This window comes from Poecile atricapillus, chromosome 3 (assembly GCF_030490865.1).
Source record: "Poecile atricapillus isolate bPoeAtr1 chromosome 3, bPoeAtr1.hap1, whole genome shotgun sequence".
Taxonomy (NCBI): Eukaryota; Metazoa; Chordata; class Aves; order Passeriformes; family Paridae; genus Poecile; species Poecile atricapillus.
In genome coordinates this window covers 72196846-72219732 of record NC_081251.1, presented here as the reverse complement: position 1 = coordinate 72219732, position 22887 = coordinate 72196846, and the positions used below count along the sequence as shown (strand labels likewise).

At 41.1% G+C, this 22887-nt stretch overlaps 1 protein-coding gene across 1 annotated transcript in view; it reads right to left on the bottom strand.

Moving 5' to 3' along the window:
- Positions 1–15135: 15135 nt before the first annotated feature.
- EGLN1 (egl-9 family hypoxia inducible factor 1) overlaps positions 15136–22887 on the bottom strand; it is a 34196-nt gene continuing 26444 nt past the window's right edge. Inside the window, exons 3-5 of the mRNA XM_058834015.1 lie at positions 21080–21216; positions 19664–19731; positions 15136–17874 (exon numbers count right to left, since the gene is read on the bottom strand). Coding sequence (XP_058689998.1) covers positions 17810–17874; positions 19664–19731; positions 21080–21216 — 270 coding nt within the window. The 3' untranslated portion in view covers positions 15136–17809. The remainder of the gene's footprint in view (positions 17875–19663; positions 19732–21079; positions 21217–22887) is intronic.

Sequence of the window (22887 nt, the reverse complement as noted above, 5' to 3'; positions counted from 1 at the left end):
CTGCTGCCACGGCCTCTCTTCCCGGGCACTCCAATGTCCCGCGTCTCTGGCAGAGCCCGTACGGCGCGGCATGAGCTGGTCGCTGTGGTTGTGTCCCTTGCCTTGCATCTGTCAGTGCCCCTGGCAGCCGTCAGTGCCTTTCCCCCGGGTGCAGGCAAGCCGGAGGGATGTTAAAACGCAAGGAATTACTTGGTCTGAGACGGTGTGTGTGGAAACCTCACGTACTCGTGTTGCTGCTCTGGTTGTCAGTCTTTATGATAGTTTCAGTGCACGGCGGAAAGGCGAATAGGAACCAATAATAGTATATAGGTAAAATTAGAATAGACTAGGAAGGGGAATATAGAAGAAATTCGAGGTTAAACAAACCCAGGAATCTTTGAAGTGCAGTCTGCAGTTGTGCAGCAGATGCAGCTGCCGGCGGCTGGAGTCCTGCTGCCTCTTATCCTCTGCTGGTTGTAGTGTTCTTTACACATTTGGAAATAGCTGGATATTGCACCAATGCAGGACTAACTCCGTAGGACTGACATGGACAAAAAAGGTGGGTGAGTGCACAGAAGTAAAGAGGTGTGTAAGTTTGGTATGAGTCAAAAGTTGATGAAGGAGGGGACCAAATTTAAACAACCAGCAATTAAGTCATTGTTTGCTGTCATGAATCTCCAGCCTCCCTGTAGTGTATTTCAGTCCATCACAAGTTCTAAAGGAAACATTCTTCTGCTTTCAAAACAGGTTTTTCTACTCTAAGGAATTTGTGGATTTTTTTTTTCCTTTGCTTAACCGTGCTGAGTTTTTCAAGTAACTACTCAAAGTGATTTTATCCCATGTTCTAAGTGATGTTGCATGTGTTTACAAGGGATGGCATTTTAACTTAAATGCTCCCTTTCCTTCACGTGCTACAGAAGCAAATAGATTTTCATCTTTTCTTTCTGCTTTTCTTTTCAGCTCTGCTGGTATCTGTTCATATCACAAAAGAAGTGGGTTGTGTTCCATTCGTCTCAGTGAGCCGCTTTTAAAGTTACGGCCAAGGAAAGATCTTGTGGAGGTATTTGAACATGGCTTATGAATCTGCACATAAAGTGTATTGTGCCCACCCTCCTGCTTCATACAAACATTTGAGATTTCATAGTGGGATTCTTTTATGCAGTAACTTACAGATCATAAAATAGTGATGGCTTTACTCTTAGGTTTGTGTGGCTTGTGTTGCCGTACCATTGTAATCTCTAGTTTCATTTTTCTAAGTGGGCAACTCCAAGTAGAAGTCTAAAGTCACTTGGTTATTTTATTGACTTTATGAAAAAGACACCCCGAGTTTCTAACTCCTGAATTATCTTCTAATATTCAAACCAAACATGGACTGTAGTTTTGAGAAGGCCAACATCAGAAAGTAAGGGTATAGGATAAGACTTAACATGACTTTGTGTTGCTTCTTGGGCCTCTGCCAGAGCTGCTGCTTTGAGCTGGTTGAACATTCAGATTTGCCTAAGAACAGACATGTAGAGTTTCAGCTGGCTCAAAAGTGGCTCTTTTTGGGGGTTGTATAGGGCATGATGTCTTTAAAGATCTGGTTTAAGTTTGAGGATTATTTCTCCTTTTTGGAGTGCTGCTTATTTTAGTGATATTCTGCAGTATGTTTTAGTGATGTGGGAATAGGGGTAATTTGGTTTGATAGATCAAAGCAGTATGTTTTTATGACCCACACTGAATATGTGAATATTCAGAGTTAAGGTCAGTACCATAATCAGTGTAGAAGAGTAAAATACTTGCAGCTTAATAGTGAAACTGAAAATGCAGTGCTTTTCAATGAATATCTAATGGTTGCATCATTTCAGACACTGTTGCACGAAATGATCCATGCCCTGCTCTTTGTTACTCATAACGACAAAGATCGTGAGTCTCATGGACCGGAGTTCTGCAAGCACATGCGTCGCATTAATCTCTTGACCGGAGCCAATGTCACAGTAAGAACAATCCTCTTCACCTGATTTAATTGAGCTTTCTTCCTGATTTGGTGTTTTAGTTGACCAGTGTGGAATAAGTAATGTTCTTGTCAGACACTCCACAGTTGGTACCAATATAGATTTGCATCCAAGTGTGTGCCAGTTCCGTTGTTATTTTATTGGGGATGGTGGTGGGATCAGGTTGAGGAAGATGTGGTGAGTTGTTTGTCATATAATTTTCATTGCTGATGTGTTCTCTGTAAGAATTATTCTTTAAGCTTTTGTGGTAAACTAGAGACAGCTTAATGGTGGCAGGGAGAGAAGTGATCCGTGTGGAGAGCAGTCAAGGTTTATGTCAATAGAGAGTAATGATTTTATGTCAATATTTAAAAATAATGTGTCTAATAAGATCAGTTAAGGTAATAGCTGAAAGGAGAATACAATAGTAGTATTGTTTGCAATGCATTCTAAACATTTCATCTTCTTGGTGAAATTGTACATAGATTTCAAAAATGTGGTTTCAAAGTGATTTCAAAATGATTTCAAATGTGATTTCAAAGTGATTTTACTGCAGTTCAAACAAGATAAGCAGGCCATATTCCTACACATCCTATCTATGTTTTTTAAAACTTTGTTTTCATGGTAGCTAAATGTTGATCAAATTTTACTCAGATTCAGCTCTTCTAACTGTTAATATAAAAATCACAGCAGTAGTGGAAGGAATTTAATGGAAATAGATTTTTAAAAAAATATTGTAGAGCTAGTGGTATACAATTCATAACTTCCTGAATGACTGGAATTTTCTTTTTTGTTTTTGTTTGTTTTTAACATAGATCTATCACAATTTTTATGATGAGATTAATTTGTACCGCCAGCACTGGTGGCGATGCAATGGCCCCTGCCAAAACAGAGCGCCTTACTTTGGATATGTGAAGCGCTCAATGAACAGAGCACCCTCTGCACATGACTTCTGGTGGGATGAACATCAGAGGACGTGTGGGGGCACGTTTACAAAAGTGAAGGAGCCAGAGAAATTCTCAGAGAAGTCCAAGCAGAAAACTCAGACAGAAAAACCTCCACATTTCAAGTCAACTAACAAAGGTATTTTATGATTTTTTTTTTTCTTTTTCATACTGATTTTTGTCCAGACGTTTTCTTGAATGAATATGGACTAAACATTACACAAGCTTGGTTTAGATGTTACTGTTACATAGCCAAAGAACAGGGCCCATTTGTTTGTGCACTTCTAGGCTGCTCCTCAACTGAATTGCCTACAAAAAGTTTAGTTTGAGGCATTATTTTCAAGCAGCAGATTTATTTGTATGAAGCACCTCAAATACTCAGCCCATGATTTTTTAATGAAAAAATTATTAACTTACTTTTTAATCTGATTTTGCAGGCAAGACACAAATGCATGGCATGCAAGACCTGACTCCTTTTAGTGGAACGGGATATCGGCTCGGAGGAGGAGACAGTGTTCTTTCAGAGAAAAACACAAATGCCAGCAGCTCCACTGGAAACAGTGAAGCACATGGCTCACTGCATCATTCAGCAGTAAGGACAATACCAGTCCCTAAAAAGGAGAAAAAAATGGAAAAACGACCCCATAGTGGCATATTTCCACTTCTTACCAGTGGTGCCGGTGGGAAGAGCAACTTAGCTTTAAAGCGTGAGTTTCCAAAAGCCTCTGCTGCTAATACAGAAGATGATGAGAACGACTGGGGATTGCCTGCTAGAGTGGCTCGTGTTGCTGAAGAAACATCAAGCCAAGGCTCACCAGTGGGCAAGAGGGCTATGTCAGCTTCTAACTGGTCACCAAAGCAAATTTGTTCGGAGCAGACTGCAAGAGCTCAGGGTGCATCTGAGAAAAAAAGCTTAGAATGTGTTAATACACTACAGCAATGGCCAAAAAAGGAAGACAAAACTGCCTTTGAAAAGTATTTCAGCAAAAAGGAGGGTACTGATGTCACTGCAACCCCAAAAACCAGAGCTGAGTTTACACAGTCCTCTGCAAGTCCTAGCAATCCTGTGAGGCAGGATAGAAGAGTCAGCTGTCCTGTCTGTGAGACTGACGTTTTGGAATCTAAAATTAATGAACACCTTGATTATTGTCTTGTGTAAAACAGCAGAAAGTTTCTTAAAAAGATAAACCAGGGCTGGAAACATTGTTTGAAAGGTAATTTGCTCAGGGTTTGCTTAGCTGTGGTCACACTACTGTCTGCCTGTTCTGAAATGGAATTTAAAATGTAACCAGCCTCCATATCCTCACGCTCGTAAGTAAAAATTGTGTGGAATGCTGCTAGAAATAGAGGTAAAGATTGTTCCTGCACATGTCATAACAGCTTTCATGATTTCTCAGTTAAACTTCCAGTGCTATACAGGACAAATTAGGATTAAAGTGACATTACCTGCCAGTCTTTATTTTGCTGCTTCTGGAAGCCAGCCAGGTTTGTGGTTAGCAGGCCAGTCAGTTGAGTACGAAAGCCATTGTGCCACAAAGAGTTAGGAGTGCCAGGCACCTGTGTTTTATGTGGGCTTCCTGAAACCTTCTCTTGCTGCACTCAGGTTTCAATAATATTAAGGTTGCACTAATGTTAAACATAAAACAGTTTGATTCCTTACAATCAGTATGTTTGCTTAAACATAAAAATTGTTTTGTATAAATAGCTTTTAAGCAATATTGTTTTATACCTTGTTACTGCAATTTTAAATGGCTGTATCAGCCTGGTTTGTACATGTTTACAGTATTACTCCAGCTCTCTTAACTCATTTTAGATGCTTCATACTTTTAAAAACATTGACACTACTAAAGTTTAATGTAAATTACTTTGTTCTTGCAAACTTTGAATAAATTATTACTGAAGTTTAAACTTCCACTAAGCCTGGCCATTTTGTGTCACTTTCCAGTGGGTTCACCTGTATATTTGACAACAGTCTGTTTATTTGAGCCTTTCAGTATAAACACTTTTCCTTCTTAAATTTCCCTGTAAAATGAGGTGCTGGTGAATACAGCTTGCATCAGCTGCTGCTGTCTCCATCCTGCTTTTAAAACAGTTTTGCTATTGTTGCATTTCTTTAAAAAACTTTACAAATACTGATAGTAAAGCTTGCTTTGCCCCGTTAATTTTCCATACTTCATTCTTAAAGCTGCAGCATCTATCAGTGTTTCCAGTGATACTTGACATTTTCAAGGACAGGACTACCCAGAAATATTTGTATTATCTTTTTAGGATGAGGATAAGAGTTGCACCACAAAGCATCTCTCGTATCATTTTTGAGAGGTATTTCCATTAAAATTTCTCTCTGCAGTTTCCTCATTTGCCTTTCCTACTGTGACAGATGGGAGTAAAGGAGAAGGATTGTGGGTATTGTTAAATGTGGGGATTTTTTCCTAATGTCTTCTTTTACTTCTGAATTGTTCATTTCAATGGCAATCAGAAAACAAATGAAGAATTTAGTGAATAGTGTAGCCTGTTGAGGGAGGGGGGAACATAAGCTGTAGGCAAGTCTGACCCTCATATACACATATCCTAAAATAGATCATTGTCCAAACAATTGAGCAGCTCTGGATTAGCTATGGAAAAATAGCACCTCTGTCATATGTGTTTTTACAAGGAAGTATTCTAATACCAGGATCTCTCTTGCCCAGAGATGAAGGCTTTGCAGTTGCTATTTATTGCAGGCTGTTATTAATGGGTTATGGGTGTGTTTCATTCTTTATTTTGGGTATGTTTCTACAAATGCTGTTTCTATAAAATGTTGTGCTTGAATACAGTGTCCTACCCGCAAGGATAACAATGACTACCGCTATGTTTTTTAAATACACTGCTCAATTTGGGTCAAAGGTGAGAAATTTTATCTTCTCTGTTGGTTGTCTTTGTCCTTGAGTGAATTTAGATACTGCCTGGAACAACACAAACTGTCAGTGAGCCTTGAACAAACACGCTTCACTGAAGTGCAGCGTAAGTTGCCTGAATGGAAATCAGAGACACAAGTTAATAGACTCGATTTCCGAGGCAAACCAGCTATGAAGGAGGGTCAAGCGTGCGTCTGCATTTTGTCAACAGTAGGTTCTGCAAACTAAAAAGCCGTCTCATTTTGTGGTGACTTAAGAGGGTTGCTCCAGATAATTCAGAGGGGAGTTCCAGAGGTTAAAACTACCTAAGTGGGGTTTACTTGGCCCTTTCATTATTATGATAAGAGACTGCTCTTCAGTTGCCTTGAAACTGGTTATCAGGCAAGAAATCTTGAAGGTCAAAAATTAGGAAGTATATTTTACTTTATGGAAATGTTATCTAGGAAGTTTTCATAATATTTGAGTTCTGATGAAGCACTGGGAAGTGCTTCACTAAAATGGATTAGTATCTTGCAAGAAGGTAAAATAATCTATTTTAGAACATACTTTAAAAGCAGCAGTGTGTGTTGCTCTCTGTTTTAGTCCAACCTCTGTTTTCACCCGGCATATCTGGGTCACATGGGAGAAGTGTATTCTCACAGCCAGTTCAACCCTAATGCCTGTGCCTAAGGTGATGAGGAGGCTATTTACGTCTAGGTGGAAGCAGGCCCTGCTGCTCAGTGTGGAATCAGAAACCTCTTACCTGAGCCCCCTTTCTAGGAACATTTTCCAAGAGAACAACTTGAGATATATTGCTTATTTGGAACAGGCTGTGCTACCTGCCTCCTGGGCCAGCGTAACGAAGGTCACCAGGTAATAACCTAATACAAAATCAAAGGCTAGAGAGGGCTTAGTCATAACTGGATAAGAAGTGAATAATAATTCCTGAGGTGCAAAGTAGCTACTCAAACTTCCCTCGGTGCAGCAGGAGGACGTGCAATAGATTAAATGTCTTGCGAGGGATTCCTTCCTTGTGTGTTCTTCTGGAGCCCCTCAGATCTCCTGCATTTTCCTTACACTCAACATCTCTTCAAGTAAAGCGAGATAGTCTTTACTGAAGGGTAACAGCCAGAAGGAGTCAACAGCAGGTTTCTAAGGAAAAGGCCAGATGGACATCTCTTCCAAGTAGTTGGAGCAAGCCATGGCGATGGTGGGCTGATGCAGACTACTCTGGCTGGAGAACATTAAGAAGCTGCCACCACAGCAGTTTTCTTCACCACTGCTGGGTCTGGTCATCCTAGAACACCGTGTATGTGCCTCTTGTTGAATCTCATCACCCTAAATCAAAAGGCCACTAAAAGGTTGGACCAGGTGACCATGTGAGGTTACACCTGGCCTACATCTCCCTATGGGCATGTTTGCTGCTGCCTGACATGGCAAAGGCAGCAGTGAAATCACTGCTCTCCAGCAGCTGCTCCTTAACAGCCAGCATTCATCAGTTTTACACTCCAAACTGAAATAGCCACGCTCTTACTGGCATCTGGACTCCTACAGCTGTCTTGAAGTCCTGGGAGGGATTCAAGAAACTATTTTTTGAAATATGAATGTAAAGACTCTGCATAAAAATTACCCTAGAAGTGTGGTTTGTGGGCAGACAGGCCACGAAAGAGACTTGCATTTCACTGTACAAGAAAAAAAAGTGTGTGTGTGTGATTTCATAGACTCGTGTGTATGAGGAAAAGGAAGCCAAGAACCCAGGCTGTGTGGAGCTTTGGGATCCTTCTACAGGCCGTTAGGTGGCACTCCTTGAACGTAAGGAATTCTTATTGCTCCCTCTCTAACCTGTGCGGGGAGAGAACAGAGCGCAGGATTGCCGGCTCGCATTTCACCTAGACTGCACTCCAGGCTGAACGTGCACCAGCAGCAGCCCTGGCTGGACCACAAACAAGTAAAAGGAGGAATAGTGGTGGTGGTGGTGGGGAAATATCCTAGCTGGGAAATTAAACTAAATGTACAGCTAAGTAGATTCTGTGAGTGATTCTTTAACTTTGCTGCAAGAAGGACTGGGAAGATGAGAGAATAGCTCATTTTTCTAGTTGAGGGCTCAGGAGTAACCCCAAAGGCATCCTTTTGTGGGTTACATGTATTGCTTGCATTCATTGCAGTGACAAAGCTAATTTTCTGTCACCATTTTGCACCAACACAGCTCTGCAAGAGAAGCAGGACAGAGTTTTAGGAAGTCAGAGGGGTTTATAAAACACAAAACTCTCGTGCCTCAGCTGAGCCAGGGAGCCAGAGGGGTGCAACAGGCCCAGGGAAGGGTAGTGTACTACAGGTGTGAAGGCTTAAAATGGAATGTGGCCATGGCCTTAATTCCTCTCTTTCCTTTTAGCTTCTGCCAGGCCAGGCTGCTTTAAGACTAGATTAAATTTCTAAGCAGGTGCAGCAGCTTGGCCTCAATAGCTCACCCTGTCTCTGTTCCATCTATCACCTTTCATTTGCATTATTTCACCTGCTTTTTTGCCTTAGTATGTCTTGGACGTGACATTTCCTAAACTGAGAAACAAAGAATTTTTGAAGGGGCAAAACCCAACAGGTCAAGTATTTGGCTTCACCACTGCTTAAATTAAAAGCAGTGATTACTTTATTTTTCTTTAACTGATGTCAATCTCTGGATCATAGTTTTTTGTGTTTACTGCAAGTACTTTCTCTTCAGAGAGCTGTCACAGAGTGGCATAAAAAGTCTGGGGCAAGATGAGCTCAGTGAAGGCCTGGTACAGTATATGAGCTATAGGAACATTGTTTCATTGGGTGTTTGAATTCTTCTCGTGGTTTCAGTAAGCAACTTACAATGGCAGGAATGGCCATAGGGCCTCTCTGCTCTTACCCCACTTTCTCCTGCCCTGCCTCTGTCTTCCCACTGACACTGGTCTCTTCCCTGGAGCATCCCAGAAATGATCCGCTTTCTTCCCCAAAGGATCCCCTGGCTGGATCTGCTGCCATTCCCCAAAGCATCTGCTGCCGCTGATCCACAAGCAGGTTTCAATTCTCTGGGAAGGTGTTGTGTTTGGAGGCAGGCACAAAGCTGAAGTGACTCACTTGGAAGGTGCGTGCCTGGGGATGCCAGTGCATCCTCTGCAGCTGCTGCAGGGTGGGACAGGGCCTGGCTGCAGCACCAACAGCAAGGAAAGCTCCCTGGTGTGTCACAAGACCTCAGGGGCTGCTCTGGGTACACGGCTCTGGAAGGGCACGACACAGATCTGGGCAGTTCTGGCAGATGGCAAACAGAAACTTATCCAAAGGGAAGAGTCATACTGAGGATAAGCCAACACCCCAGAGAGGATGGCACCTGTATCAGGTGGAGTATGGATAGCTGCGAGTAAGGGACTTCAGTCTTAAATCTGCTGTGTTCCCCAGGATATGCTGCTAAGAATCCTTTGGGTTGTTCCTTTGATTTATATTTAGCAGTATCTACATGGGAGATTTAATTTGAGGAAGAGAAAAAATTTTCTTTCAGCAAGGGTGGCTGAACATGGGAACAGGTTTCCTGCAGAGGTTGTGGAGTGCCCATCCTTGAAGATACTCAAATCCCAACTGGATATGGTCTTAGGCAGCCAGATCTGGGTGACCTTGTTTAAGGGCAGGAGAGCTGGACCAGGCCACCTTCAGGAGCTCCTTCCCACCTACACAGCCCTGGGTTTCCACCTACCAACCCCAGGAGCACTTCAGGTCAAATTGAAATGACAGCAATGGAGGCAATTGAATTGAAGGCAATTAAGGTCCACCTGCTTGCCCTTGCCCTGGTACAGCCCCGAGGTGCTCACACCATCTCTGACCACCAGCTGACTTCCAGCTGTGCATTTCTTCCTCTCCCTGCAAGGTTTGGCACGGACACCTCTCACCACTGCCACCACACAGACCACGGGGATGAGGGATAAGTCTCCTGTCACATGCATCAGACTGGGGGACTTCAGGCAGAAGCTGGGCAGGTGCCGTGACACAAGGACAGGTACAAGGAAGCTCTGCCCTGCCAAGTCTAATTGCTGAATCCTCTCCAAGTCACACTGTGGGGAGGAGGATTATCAGCCCTGAAGACAGCATGAGTTAAAACTCAGACTTAATTAACTTTGAGTGTACCTAGAAGAGATTTAGAATGCCAGAGAAGCATCCCACGAGAGGAAATATGAGGCATTTCATGCACTGAAAAACCCCAAGTCTATCCAAGCTATCAGGCACCATTTCCCAGACAGTATCGCAGAGTTAAGACAGCTCTGCCAAGAGGTCTCACAGCTGACATTTGGGCTTAGGCTTGAGTCATGAAATGCAGTCTTGCTGAAGCAGACACACATCCCAAGTGATAAGCAAGGCCATGACTTTGGAGCTGCTTGCAAGGTGTTACGGACACAAGCATTAGACACAAGCATTCCCTGAAGGAATGTGGAGGCCTCAGTTTGGAGGAAAACACTGAGAAACTGTTGCCTTCATGCCACCTTCCTTTTAATCCCTGTACAGGTCCCAGAAATGTTGCCTTCTCCAAGACAATTCTGCAGCAGCACACCCCCCCCCACCCCCCGCCCCAAGCCAATGCCTTGCATCCTCAGCTGTGCGGGCACTGAACCACACAGAGGCTGCAGTCAGTCCATGCATGCCCTGCAGCAGATACAGAGGGAAACACTGCCTTAACTTCTTCAGGGAGAGGGATGGGAGGCTTCTGATGTTGGGCAAGCATCCTCACCCAGCTATGACTTGTTGCAGGATGGGTTGATCCCAGCCCTCGGTGTGTTTTCACATGTGGATGTGGGTTTGTGTTGAAGTGACACCATTTTTAGCAGACTGGCGAGCAGATGTTCTGTCCATGAAACCTGCAACAGTTTTCAGTCTCCTTCTCTCTACCTCTCTTCAGCAGAAAGACTACCCAAGCCTGGTGTGAAGCTGCTGCTGGGTGGCTGTTGCATGGTTAAGGGACTCTAAATGCAGTGCCAGGTGAAGGGTGTGTCCCATGAACTGCCATGGCTCAGCTGTGTCATGGATAATCTCTGCAAAGGACAAGGAGCACCTTCAGAAATTCAGGGTTAGTTTGCCTCCAGAGACAGTCAGCAGCTTGGCACATGGAACTTTTGTCAGGCAGCACCAGAACCCCACCCCAAATGCTTTCCTCAGCCAAATAAGTTATAATTTACTCCAACCCCAAGGGACACAACTCAAGGGACACCGCAGGAGGGAAGGGCCTGCAGCTCAGGTGACAGCAGGCGGGACAGTGCTCAGGGAGCCATGGAAGGATGCAAAAGCACAGGGCTAGCAAGGGGCTGGAGAGGTCCCCACCTACATGTGGGAGCAGAAATGGCAAGGGCAGGCTGGAAGCAGAGCAGTTGCTCTCCAGGCACTCTCACATGAGGAAACAAGATTTTCAAACCTACTGAAAGCACTGGAGATGTAATCACCCCTCTCACACTCTTCCCACTCCTCCCCAGTGGGTTTCTGTGTCACACAGCATCCTCCCCCTGTAAGAGAGCGGTGTGTCTCTGTCACCTCTGGGGCACAAAGAACATGTTTTTCTGCTTTGGGACGAAGCCTTGTCCTGGCTATGACACAGCAGGACGCCACCTGCTCCCTCCAGTCCCATGAGCCAGAAGCATTTCTGCATCCCACTGCTGGTGTCCCAGTCACAGCCTGGCCACAGGTGGCCCTCTGCTCCCGCCTGCCCTCTTGGATTTGTATAAGCCTTGGGTTTATCATGAAGTACGTGCCCTCCCTCCTCATCTCATTGCATAATGTTGCATGGTTGTGGAGTTACAGAAAACTCTCAGCTAGACACAGTCATTTCCTAATCAGCTATTTTAAATAAATGGTTAAAAAAAGAAACAAAACCAAACAGCTATCATGTTCTTATAGTGCAGGTGGGAAAAAATAAGAGCAGGCAAAGAAGTTTATAAATTGCTACCTACATCCCTTCAGGAGTCCTCCTAGATTAAGAAATACTTAGGATTGAAGAGAGCTAACTTTGTAGAGTTTCTGCTTGTTCATTAAAATATGACTGTGCAGAACACGTGCCCAGCAGCACATTACTCACTATTATGTTGTGGCTGGGGAAGGGGAAGCGAAGGGAAAATAAATATGCCTAATATGACAGCTCAAACTTTGCTCTTCGCTATCGAGAACACCATCAACTGGACTCTAATCTCAGAAAACAGATTGCTATTACCCACAGCCCTTTGGCAAACATTAGCGGTGTCCACAATCACATTTTCCTTGAGGAAATATTCTCCTTGACATCCAAAGATGTTCTCAAAGTACTCCTATAAAAACAATTCTGAAGTAGTTTTTGGCTCTGGTAACTCACAGTACAGCACCCACCAAAACTGTACTTTTCAGATCTAGGGATGGTGACATTTAGTTCATTTCTGTAGTGGTTGGTTGATTCACTCCCATCTTACTGCATGAAAAAAATTCTCAGGATTCAAACAGCCATTAATCCAGCTCCAGAATTCTAGTTTCTTCTGTTCCTTAGAGCTGCCACCATGTCTTCTGCTAATTGCAATATTTTTTAATGGGTTTATAAAGCTTGCTTATATGCAGTAACAGAAGCAAGACACATTTACAACCAAAGTGACTTGCTTTCAGAGTTTCGAGAGCTTTATTTTTCTTGGCTTTTTGGTTGACCCTTGCTTTCTTTAGGTAGCAAAATACCCAGTTAGGTAGCTCACAACCCAATATGATATTTAGGCACTAGGCTTTTCATTTGTGAGTAGGAGTCAAATCTCTACACTTTAGTTATGCTGGCTTCTTCTTTGCTTTTAAATAAAATAAAATAGAATCACATCAACTCTTGAAACAAACCCAGAAGAGGAACAGGTTCCACCCTGGCAAACCACACTGACACAGACAGACAAGCCCACAAGGAGCACTGGCTATTCAGAATATTCAGAGATGAAATTTGACTTCCTGTCTCCAACAGAATTTTAAAGAAATAATGTGTTTCAGTTCAGACACTGCCCTGAAGCACGTGCCTTGTATCACAGCTTGCCTGTGTGTGATCCTGGTAAATTGTTAGCCCTGTGTTTTACATCCTTCCCACTCTGATGTGAGGCATGCCCTGCAAACTTTTAACCATATGGAAAGGATGGTACTGGGCTTAGAGGCTAAATGAGCCAGTTACCTCTTCCAGCATTTATTTCCACATTATATACAAAGGTAGTTACAGTAAATTCTCCAGAAGACCCCATAAACTGTTACCAGTAGAAGCTTAATCCCAAGATGCATATTTAATAAGGGGAAAGTCCAACAACTTACTTTTGGAATATAGACAAGGAAACTAACTCCTAGTTCAAGTAAAGTTATGAACATCTCATCTGCAGAGGTAAAAAATATGCTTGTTTGCAACACACATCCATGAAAAAAAGGATGGATGGGAGGCTTCAACTGTCTTTTCTGAGACAAACACATTGTGCATTCTTTTTCCTCACACTTTATGTCCTCCCAGACACATAGAGCATATTTTTAATTGGAATGTCCCATATTCCTCATACCCACCCAACATGCTTTATCTTAGACTCATCTGCCAGACTCTTGACATCCTGCTTTACCATTTCTATTCAACTCACACTCCTCCCTCTCCTGCTAAAGACTTGAGCCTAACCCAAACAGGCTGGCAAGTCACATCTCATCTGTCCCTTCCTCTTTTAGAGACAACCCATTTGGGAGCTATGAGTTTGGGGCTTTTTTTATATATTTCAGGAAAGGGATAGATGTTCTGTATATTCACTTGACTTCAAAGCCATCGGGAAGAGCTTGATGACACTCAGTAAGTGGTAGTAAAAGTCAACAGAGCAAAATCTCTGGAACTGGTTTTGTCTGGTAGGGAGACACCTTGAAACCTGCTTCTGTCAGCTGCTATCCACCCCTAATAGAGTCAAGCAACTCTGATACAGCAGATGTTCCAGAGTGAACACAGCTCCTGTACAAACAGACTTCAGTACATGTGCAGTACTTACATTCAAGCTTTGCATGAATGGGAGCATTTGATGATGGGAGACCCAGAGATCCATACTTCAACTCCCATCCCCTCCAAAAAGCAGGTGAGATGCAAATCCAGCTGAGACCCATGAATTTCTTCAAAGTCTTTGCTGCTCAGTACTCATAAATTCCTGCTAACTATTTACAAGAGCATGCAGCTATCTGCATGCCTGCAGGCAAGGTACAAATGCTAGACTCCTGGAGTTTAGTGACTTCGAGTTTGCTCTTGTCGCTTGGTACTCTCCCCTCCTCTTCAAAGCATTCAGCATGCACAGAAATGGCACTTTTCAGTCTGGTCATACTTACCAATATGATGAAGATGTGATGTTTCCACTCCTTGAAGTGGTCAGCAAAGCCAGATGTTTTACATATGACACAGGCTGTCAGCTCTCAGATCTGCAATTGTCTTTTCTGAGAAACACCCAAGAGAAACACTTCATTTATCCTGGTGCAGTGTTTGACTTTACTATGCAAAACAATCCCCCTGCTTATTGTGCTCAGCAATGTGATAATTTAAAAAACAAAACCGAAACCAGGTCTACACAGGATGGCTGCAAGACAGGCTTCTTCCTTGTTCAATGTAAAGCTAGGATGGGGAGGAGGTACTCTCAGGAGAACTTGTAAAAAATTATACAGCCCTGAACATGGAAAAAGCTTCAAAGCACTTCAAAGCACCATCAGCTCAGGGTTGCTACACTTGTGTTTCAACCTAAAAAAAATGCCAAGAACCATCACCTTAGAGCAGAAATGAGTACAACCCAAGTGCCATGAAAGGTCACTAATGCTGGAGACTCATTACAAATCTTGTCAAAAGTGGTGGAATATTCTGTGATATCTCTTACAGTTTTACACCTGCAGACTCTATTGTTCTTCTCTCAAGGGCCTGTAATTCATTGGGAGCCATGAATAACTGAGGAGATCCCATTAGACCTTACAAATCCCATTTGAATGTGACTCGTTCTGTACCTCACATACCTGTCAAAAGTGGTGAAAAAACTAGAGCTGACTCTGTCATAATCACTCTTCAGAAAGCCTAAAAAGGGCCCTGTTTTTGAAGGAGGAAATCATCAGGAAAATGGTGACCACACCCAGGTAACTGTAGGCAGTCCAAAGAAAAAAAGTCACAGATCCTTCTCCAGAGCAGAAACAGCTCTGATTGAAGAAAAAAATCCAAAACAACAAAAACCCACCAAAAATGCAACAAAAAAAAAAAAAAAGCAAACAAAAATCCCAACCAAACACCCACAACAAAACAAGCACAAATTCTACATACCCCCTTTATCAGGAGGCATTCATAAATTACTTGGTACAGAGTAGTTTTAAAAGTTACAAAGATTACAAATAACCACACAGTTTTCAAGAACCTTTATACATCATCTTTTTTAATTAGATTAGCTTTACAAGCAACTTGAGAGCTCTTTCATAATGAACACTGCTTTTGAAATTACACAACTTTATAGGCAACCTGTAAATGAATCCTGAATTTCTTTGCCTGCTATAGATAAAGGTCTCATATTTCACAGCCAGCTAACATCATGAATAAAAATAGCATTATGAAGCTTTATTTTTAACCAGGACTAGACACATACAGATCATAAGACAGTTTAAAAAATAATTTTAAAACAAGGACCTGCTTGGTGATGCTCAAGACTGAATATTCAACCAACATGAAATGAACAGTTTCCAAAGGACATGGAAGAAATGGCTGACCTGATTTGTTGACCCTGTTGTAATGACTTACATGGAGTGAAAAATTAAGCACTTTTTAAACCTGTCTGGCAAGCACAAACCTACAGTGTGATTAGAATTTGATACGCTGTTTAACTGCAGCGGTTTGAATTACAGAGGGACTGAAATGAGTTTAAAGGCTTATGCTTACATTTCTAAAACAAAACCAAACTTCTGTTAAAGGAGTACTAATGAAGATGAAGTAGGAGAGGTGACTTTTTTGCTTGTTTCATTGATAGCCTAAAAGCACTGCAGACCAGACAGTAATGAAGATTTGCACTCCTTGGCCAGGTTGGCAGAGGCACTTACAGTAAAGGTATCCTGTCTGTTTGGGAAGAAAAGAGGAAAGAGGAAGAGAACTGGACAGGGCAAAAACTTACTAAAAGAAGGAAAAGTGAAATCAAAACAAAACTGGGATTTCTGTTGGTTCTCCTAAATGATATACCAATACTGAATTTTTCCCCTTCTGTCAGTTTGTTACTAAAACAATTAGCTTTTTCATGTTTTACATGAACAATAGTAATGTTTTTAATAAAAAATTACTGAGCTTTCCATAGAAAAGGTCTCTAATTGAATACAAACTATACAGATGCTAAAATTGTCACAAGTTGTAATATATACAGAAATATTTCTGTACACTCACATTGTTTTGGCTAAGCAAGGAAATAAGGGACAGATAGAAAACTGCAGTGGGTAAGGTGAACAACCCCCAAACTCCTGTAAATATGAATGCTGTCTTTGATAGGTTTGCTTTTGTTTTCTCAAGCTTTTAAAGCTCAGGAAAAAAAAAAAGGAAAGACGAATAAGAAAAAGAAGAAAAAAGTCCGTGTCCAAAACATCCATTTCTTAAAAATAAGAATATCACAGTTTCTGCACATCTCACTTTTTTTCTGTGATGTCCCATCTCCTGGATAAAATAATAACAATGTAAAAGAAAGCAAATGTTTTCTTACTAAATATATACCTCAGTATTGATCAAAGGGCAGTGCCTTTTTGGGGAAATCCTTCAGCAACAGTGAAAATTTAACGATGTATTATTGCACAAGGAGCCTACAGAGTGATGCACTTCAGCTTCAGTGTGCTGTCCACCTCCTTGATACTATATAATAGATCAAGGTGTCAACTTACAGACTGCATGGGACACCAACATTTGCAAAGGAAATTTTAAAAAGTGAATTTTAGATATTCTATTAACTTATATACAAAGGAAAGGGGGGTGGCAAGTATTTTTTAGAAAAGGGAGAAAGTTCAAAAATTTCTGTCAAGTAAGTAAGGAGGTTCTGGGTACCTCTAATAGCCTAGGAAAGCCCTTGTATATTCTTGTAACTTCATGGTGTTTACCAGGTCCCCAAAGCCAATGACAGCAACCGATAGTGTCAAGTTCACTTAGTGCCAGTCACTTAAAAAATAAAAAAAATCCCACACATCCCCCCTCCAAAATAAAAAAAAAAAAAAAGAAACCAAAGAAAAAAGAAAAGAGACAGAAACTTCCCCTCTGTGGATTCAACATACAAAACCACAAACTGAATGTTACTAATAGCAAGATACTCATTTGCTTTTGTTAATAAGATTCAAGAGGACATAGTCAAAAAACAAAAACAAAACAAAAAAAAACAATACAGCAGCAATCTTTAAGATTAGTGTGAGATATGATATAAAACAATCAGATTTTTAGCTGGTAATTAAAGTGCTCCTTTTCTGACTTAAGTTGTAAAAAAAATTAAAGTGATTATCAGTTACTGGCAACCCTTACATTAAATTAGGTCTTTCATGGCAGAGGAGAACAGTATGAACAGTTTTACAAAAATAGATCCATGTTATATCGGAGAATACTGTAATTTTTTTCCTTTTTTTCAGTTTTTCTTTTTTTTTTTTTTAAGACTCAATTTTGATAAACTGTACCTGGTCATACAAAAATTACCCAAAATTCAAACTTTTACCATATAAAAAAAGGGAGAGATGAAATGGATTCAGCTGGATGACAGGTCTGGCAAAATATAAGGATGGACAAATTCTATGTAGGGCACTTATTTATGTCCAGATGCATATGGTGTTTCTTACTGATTGCTTATCTTCTTCACATAAGCAGTCACAGGCCTGGAGTCACAATCACATAGTACAATGCTTCAGCAGTCAAAGAACCTTCTTTTTGATGCAATGTTGAAACACTGTTTGCTTCCATATTAAGATGTTGGTTTGTTGTTGATTTTCCTTTATCTTGTTATTCACATTCAAAAGTTAATAGATAGCATCAAGATTTATCAGGGATAATAGCAAGGGGAGTTGCTAAATCAAAGGCTTATAAAACGTCTTTCCCAACTGAGTCAGAAGGTTTATTAAGTTCAACCCTCACACCTTTTTCACCTGCAGAAATATGGAAAGGAAAATGGCATTTTTCAGCATTTATCAAAGTACAATCTAATAGTCCACATCACTTTACAGAATCAAGTTTTACTATCAAAACACAATATTCCATAAGCAAAGAAAAACTCACATATTCTGCATGGCTTTAGTTAAACTGACAACCAAAAAATTAATAGTTTTCTATTTTATGACACTTTATTATATAATTTCATATATTATTGTCAGTAGAAAATAAATTGCTTCTGACACAAGTCTTGCTGCAGATACAGAGCAAAGAATGCAATTTTAATTGCAAATGAAAACTGAAACCACAACAATATGGTAATGTAAACCCATTACACAGCAAACCGATACTGAAGGAGGAGGAATTTCTTCACAGAAAGGGTGATTAAACATTGAAATGAGCTGCACAGGGAGGCGGTGGAGTCACCACCTCTGGCAGCACCATCTCAGTGCCACTGTCTAGTTGATAGGGTGGTGTTTAGTCATAGGCTGCATTTGATGATCTCAGAGGTCCTTTCCAACCTAACTGGTTCTGTGATTCTGTGAAACTTAAACAACCCAGCCTGCCTTCCTTTAGTGCCTGCAGTTTAGGGGTACCCTGGAAAGGGAGGTGTGCAGAGGGGGAAGAACCTTCCCTTCAGGCTTGAGCCTTCCCCGACCATTTCTCTGCACTCCCTTTGAAAGGGCAGCAGCTGAAGCTGTGCAGAGGCAACGAAACAGCTCTGATCCAGCAAGGCTGACTCCAGGAGCTGCTGAGTTGTGCACTTGTGACGTGACGACCAGCTTGGAGACAGACAGGCCTCCTGTGGAGGCCAGGCAGGCTGACTGCCTGGGAAGTCAGCTGTGTCTTGCCAGGCATGTGCCACCAAGCAGTGGGACAAGCCTTCCCTGCTGGAGCTGAGGGGATCCCTTGGAAAGCCAGGCAGGAAAGCTGCACTTCTCTTGCCACTCCCAAAATGCATGGTCACCGAGAGCACCAAAAGGGACTGGACTGAACTGCACACAGCTCTGGGGAATTCTGCTTAGGAGCAGAATTACATTCTGCTTAGGAGCAGAATGTAAGTCTCAGCTGGAAATGGCTGGCAAACGACTTCAACATCATTGGCTTCAGAGCTCTTGACAAAGCTGTGTGCCTGTGCACTTGCAGTACACCTGATTTTGGTTTATTTTTAAACTATTGAAACAAACACAAAATTGTGATGGCAATTACAAGCACTACAGAAGTCCTAGGCCATTTCTCCTTATAATGCTAATTTGAACAGGAAAATTAGATCAACTTCCTCTTGGGGGAGAAGCTAGAGAAGGAAAACAGATGCTAGATAGGTGAAATTGGAAATTAAGGAAGTCCATTCTTTGATTACCAATTTTAATTTTAGGCTTTTGTTTTTCCAGTATAAAAGTTCTATTTAAGTAAAGTTGTATTCACTTGTTGAATACTGGATCAAAACAATTTCCAGAGTTCTCAGTTCTGCAGTGCCTTAGTCTCTGGTGTATTTATCTTCCCCATATATTAGGGAGACAAGAGTAGGGAGAAACTGTATTCCTCATGTAAAAATACTGAGCAGCCTCAGGTCTCAGAGGAAGTGTAAGCAGGATAGGCATTGACCTAGATTTCACGAATCACTGCCCAGGAGGAGTTCAATCCCTGGGTCACCTTCCCTGTAAAACCTAGCTCAAGTTATGCCACTTTCTCTCTCTGTTCGTGCAGAGGGTGGGCCAAGGAGATGAGGCTAGACTTAGCTTACTCTTCCACAAAAAAATAACAATGATATTAAGAAGAGCTTACCTGTTAGATATTTTACTTTAGCTCGTGCTCTTTCATCTGCATCAAAATACCACACTGTTATTGCGTACCTGAGGAAACAGAAGTAAAAAGAACTCCTGAACTATGAAGCAAAGCACCAGTGAAGCACTTGACATGAAACACAACCTTATTTAGATGATACTTCTACAGTCTGACAGAAGAAAGTTCTCATAAAGCAAGCACTGGGTTTGGGGTTTTTTTTCTACTAGTACGTATTATCTGAAAAGTCATTGAAAGGGTGACACTGATGCTCTAAGTTCACACTCTTTTTTCCTAATGAGTGGCTATTACAGTTCTTGTCCAGAATAAAGTCTCTGCCCACATCACCTTGCCCTATGACCTGATCATTTTACTAGGTCAAGTTCATCACTGAGTCACACTGCAGGATCATCTCTTTTTTTGGACATTTACCACAAGAGACAATTAACTACCCCTTCTTACATGGCTCCTCTGGTTTTCCACTGCCCATAGAGGATTTAAATACAAAATACCAGTTATTTAGAAAAGACTTTAAGGAGATTTAGTAAATGGCATTTCACCCTCTGACTCTTCTGGGAGTAGAAAGGGGGAGGGGAAAGCAGTACAGCTTCTGGAAAAGCTGTAAGAGGATGCGCTGAAGGCTGTTTCAAGTTACTTCTTGCAAACTTAGCTGTGTTACCTCACAGCTCCAGTCAATGTTCAGTGCTTTGGCCATCCAAACATGTTAAAACACAGGCAACAGGAAGTCTGGATCAATGACTCAAATGATTTACTTATTACCACTACCTGGAAATGTCACTTATCATGTGGGGGCAGTGAATGTGGGTACCTTTAGCATCAACCGCTGCCCTCCACTGAGGGACAAAAGAGAAATCAAGTTCTCCCTGTGCTTCAGACTGGGAGCAGCTCCTCTAATACTCCATAAAAATATTTGTGTATCTATGGCTTTTTCTGTTCCACAACCGTCACCTAATTCCCAAATTATAACGTGGTAGCTTAGTTTGAAAATTACTATTTTCTGACAGCTCCATCCCAACAAGAGGGAACTGAAGTATTCAGTCAATCTTCCAGTAACAGAGTAGGGTGCTAAGGACAAAGGAAAGTGAGAAGGGTGTAAAGCCACTACAGAGAAATAATGAAGATGGCACCCTTTGGCAAAATTGGGGTCTGCTTATGGCTCTGTGTGCTCGCCCCCAGTTCTGCCGAGCACACAGTCAGAGACTTCCCACCTACACACTCGGGAGGTTTTCTCCAAAGTAAGAGATCAGGCAACGCTACAAACTCAGCAACACAGTGGAAGCCTAATCATCCATTAGCAGAAACAACTCTCCTTTTTGTCATGTCATAATTTACAGTGTCACTAATTTCTCATTTCTTGCAAAGACAGACATGATGCAATAGAGAGTCCATCACTCCTACCTTGTAGCAAATGCTGGCTGTACTTCATGAGGGTTGCGGCGATCAGACCAGAAGAATAGCAGTCTATCAAATTTGGGTTCAATATCAGCAAATTGGGCTTTACCTTCTGGAAATATCCGAAGGATGCCTCCACTTACCTACAAATGAAATGTTTTCAAACAATGCTTGAGAACCATGTCTCATTGTATTTAAAAGTCCTGAATATCACATTGGAAAATATTTCAGACACTTGGAACTGAAACGAAAACCTTTATCAGGTTCTATAGAAATTATGAATCTATGGCTTTTCTGTCAATACATTTCATTTAACAACATGATTAACATATTTTTCACTGAGTGATTTCAGAATGCTAAGTGCATTCATGTTTAAGTAAAAAAATGGACAAGCCTGACTGATATTACACAGGTGGCTAAAAACACCCCGACATAGATGGGAAAAACATTGTATTTCACATGAGTTTCACCTTTCCCCATTAAAGAGATTATTTAATTTAACTGTGGCACAAGTTTATGTATAATTAAAATAAGGAAAGACTAGGAAACTTCAAACTAAAGCTTGAATCTGTACTACTCATGGTCAATTTAGATCTCTTCCAGGTTTTGAAAACAGTTGAACGTAACTGTATGCCTAGAAATAAGCACAAGTAGGTGGGGTTAATTATATTTAAGTCACATTAACTTTTTCCTGCTGATGGTGTTGATGTTGTTAAATCTAACTACAGATAGCCACCATAGACCTTTCATGTAGTAACAGACATAACAGTGCAAGTACTAAGGCAATTTGATATAAATAACAGGGGCATCTCTGATCTAAGTCAGCAAACAAGTGACAACATAGATCCATTATCTTCTCCTAAAGTTTGAGATTCTTTTTTTAATAAGCAATATACTTGGTAGTATATTAATTTGTAATTAAAAATAATTTTTGCAGGAAGGTAATGTCTTTGTTCATAAATTAAATATCCAGCTAGTAAATGTTCCACAATTATCGTGAAAAATGCAATTTGCTTGACTTTTACACTCTGTTATGTATTCTTTTTTTTTCCAAGAGAGAAACCATAAATCAGCTAAAAATACCCCAAAGCTGCACTTTAAGATGTTTAGTGCAATCAGTACATTTATATACAGAGATGCTATCATGGCAAAAAAAAATTATTTTCTAATTGTAGGATTCAATTTGATGTGTCAAAGAGCACATCAGAAACAGAAATCTTGAAGTGCATCCATCTGACTCAGCTTTCTGATCTACCAGTTTTATGCAAGTATGTTATGAGAGGAAAAAAAAGAAAAATAACATCTCTCATCTGCAATTTGTGTTATCTATATCTGGTGCATGCAATGCAGAATCTGACTGCTCCTATGTACTCTTCCACATGCTACTCCCTTAGCATGATGAAGCATCAGTAGCTTTATCTTTTTTTTTCCCCATACACTATGAGAATAAACTTCTCCATCATTAATGGCAGAGAAATCAAAGAATTAGCAAAGCTGTCTTTGCACTATTCTTTCATGGTCTCAGAAGTGCCATTTGGCTATATCTGCTCTTTGAATCTACCTAGTCCCACTCAATCACCAGGAAAACCCTTATTAAAAATTCACTTTATCGTAGCCACTAGTAGTAAATTTTTAGACCAGTTGAACTGTAATATAAATCTCTTCTACACCCTGTATCTGCAGTGATACAAGATTTGTGCTACTTTGAACTGTACTGATGTAGCAATGACTGTAACACTTGCTTATTTGGAAATGCTTCCAAGCTACAGCATCTTTCTTTTTGTAAGCATACTCAAATAAGCAATCTAGTTGCA